This window comes from Caenorhabditis briggsae (genome assembly GCF_000004555.2).
Source record: "Caenorhabditis briggsae AF16 supercontig from assembly CB4, cb25.NA_040, whole genome shotgun sequence".
In the NCBI taxonomy this organism is placed as follows: Eukaryota; Metazoa; Nematoda; class Chromadorea; order Rhabditida; family Rhabditidae; genus Caenorhabditis; species Caenorhabditis briggsae.
Window position 1 is genome coordinate 1,412 of NW_025543436.1, and position 1,496 is coordinate 2,907.

General features: G+C 41.4%; 1 protein-coding gene across 1 annotated transcript in view; it reads left to right on the top strand.

The window, feature by feature from the left end:
* CBG23781 overlaps positions 1-1,235 on the top strand; it is a gene marked incomplete at both ends in the record, with an annotated part of 1,846 nt that extends 611 nt beyond the window's left edge. Inside the window, 3 exons of the mRNA XM_045241054.1 lie at positions 248-459; positions 548-731; positions 799-1,235. Of these exons, the coding sequence (XP_045091160.1) occupies positions 248-459; positions 548-731; positions 799-1,235 (833 nt within the window). The remainder of the gene's footprint in view (positions 1-247; positions 460-547; positions 732-798) is intronic.
* Positions 1,236-1,496: the final 261 nt, after the last annotated feature.

Here is a 1,496-nt window from a genome sequence, read left to right on the forward strand (position 1 = left end):
TTTTGTTGTCTGAAATTCATCCATTCGCCTGCGTTACCACGGGTTCAAAACGACTGGTTACGAAGTGACGCGGAGCCGAAGATTTACAGAAAAATCGAAAAAAAATCTCCTAAAAAGAGAAGAACGCATAAAAAATGATTTTTGGACCGATTTTCTCACAAATTTTTTTTTGAATTTATATGATTTTCTGAGCAAAATAAAACAATCATAAAATTCTTATCACCACCTTCAAAAAACTTGATTTCAGACCGCAAACAAAGTGCTCGTGAGCCCCTTCTCATTGGTGTTTTCAATCCAAAAGATACGGTCTGGACGCCTGTTGGAAGAATGCCGAATCCGAAATCCAACTACGCCGTCGCCAGCAACAAAACTCAAATATTCATCGTCGGCGGAATGAACAACGGGTCGTGGCTTCAGAATGTGGAGATGTACGATAAGGATAAGAATTTGAGAAGAGATGTAAGCCTTTTTCCGATTTTGGTAGTCAATCGAAACTATTTTCTTTCATTATGAGCATTCTACACGAATTAAAAAGACGACTTTTCAGTGCAATAGAATGAAACACGGAAGAACTAGAACCTCTGCTGGATTCCACAACGGAAAGATGTACGTCGCTGGAGGATACGATAGCACCTACATGTCATCGGTGGAGATTCTGGATCCAGACCGTGGAGATTGGAAGGACGGGCCACCACTTCAGAGACCTCGTGCTGATGGAGCAGTTATTTCTTGTAATGGAGATCTTTACAGCGAGTTTCTATATATTTAAAAATTAATATCCACTGAAAATTTTTTCAGTTCTCGGAGGATTCAATGGTAAAGAATACGAAGAGAAGATTGAAAAATTGAATGATGCCTTTCAAAAATTCGAAGTCGTCGGTGAAATGCAAGGAAGTCGTGCCGGATTCGCAGCTTGTGCGTTCCGTGGAAGAATATACGTGGCTGGAGGATGGAGTAACTCTTCTAATACCCTCCGATCGGTTCGAAGCTACGATCCGATGACGAAAAGTTGGAAGGATGAACCATCTCTGAACAAAGATCGAAAATACTTTACACTGCATGCAACCAGCAGGCACATTTATGCCATTCGAGGATGTGCAGACAGTTGGAGTCTCATCAATGAGGTCGAGAAATACGATCCGGATACGAACAAATGGGAAGTTATCAGTTGTACCGGCGCATCTCCCGCTCAGAATACTTCTCAGAACTCAGCAACCAATGAACAAGCTCCCTAATAAAGGTGGAAGAGAAACTGTATACCACATTCGGTAGCATTGGCCGGCACATCGTCGGAGGTCGCCGTGAGCCTTTTTAATGTTTATAACAGAAATATAGGATCCTATATTTTTTAGATTCAACTAGTCGAAACGGGTACATCAAACTGGCGAGTAGGTATCACATCTGAACGAGTGCTCAATACCCTTCTAGAAGTGGCAATATGTGGAATTTGTCCGATCCCAGGTAATCATGAATTCTTATTGCCTATTCCTTTTTTT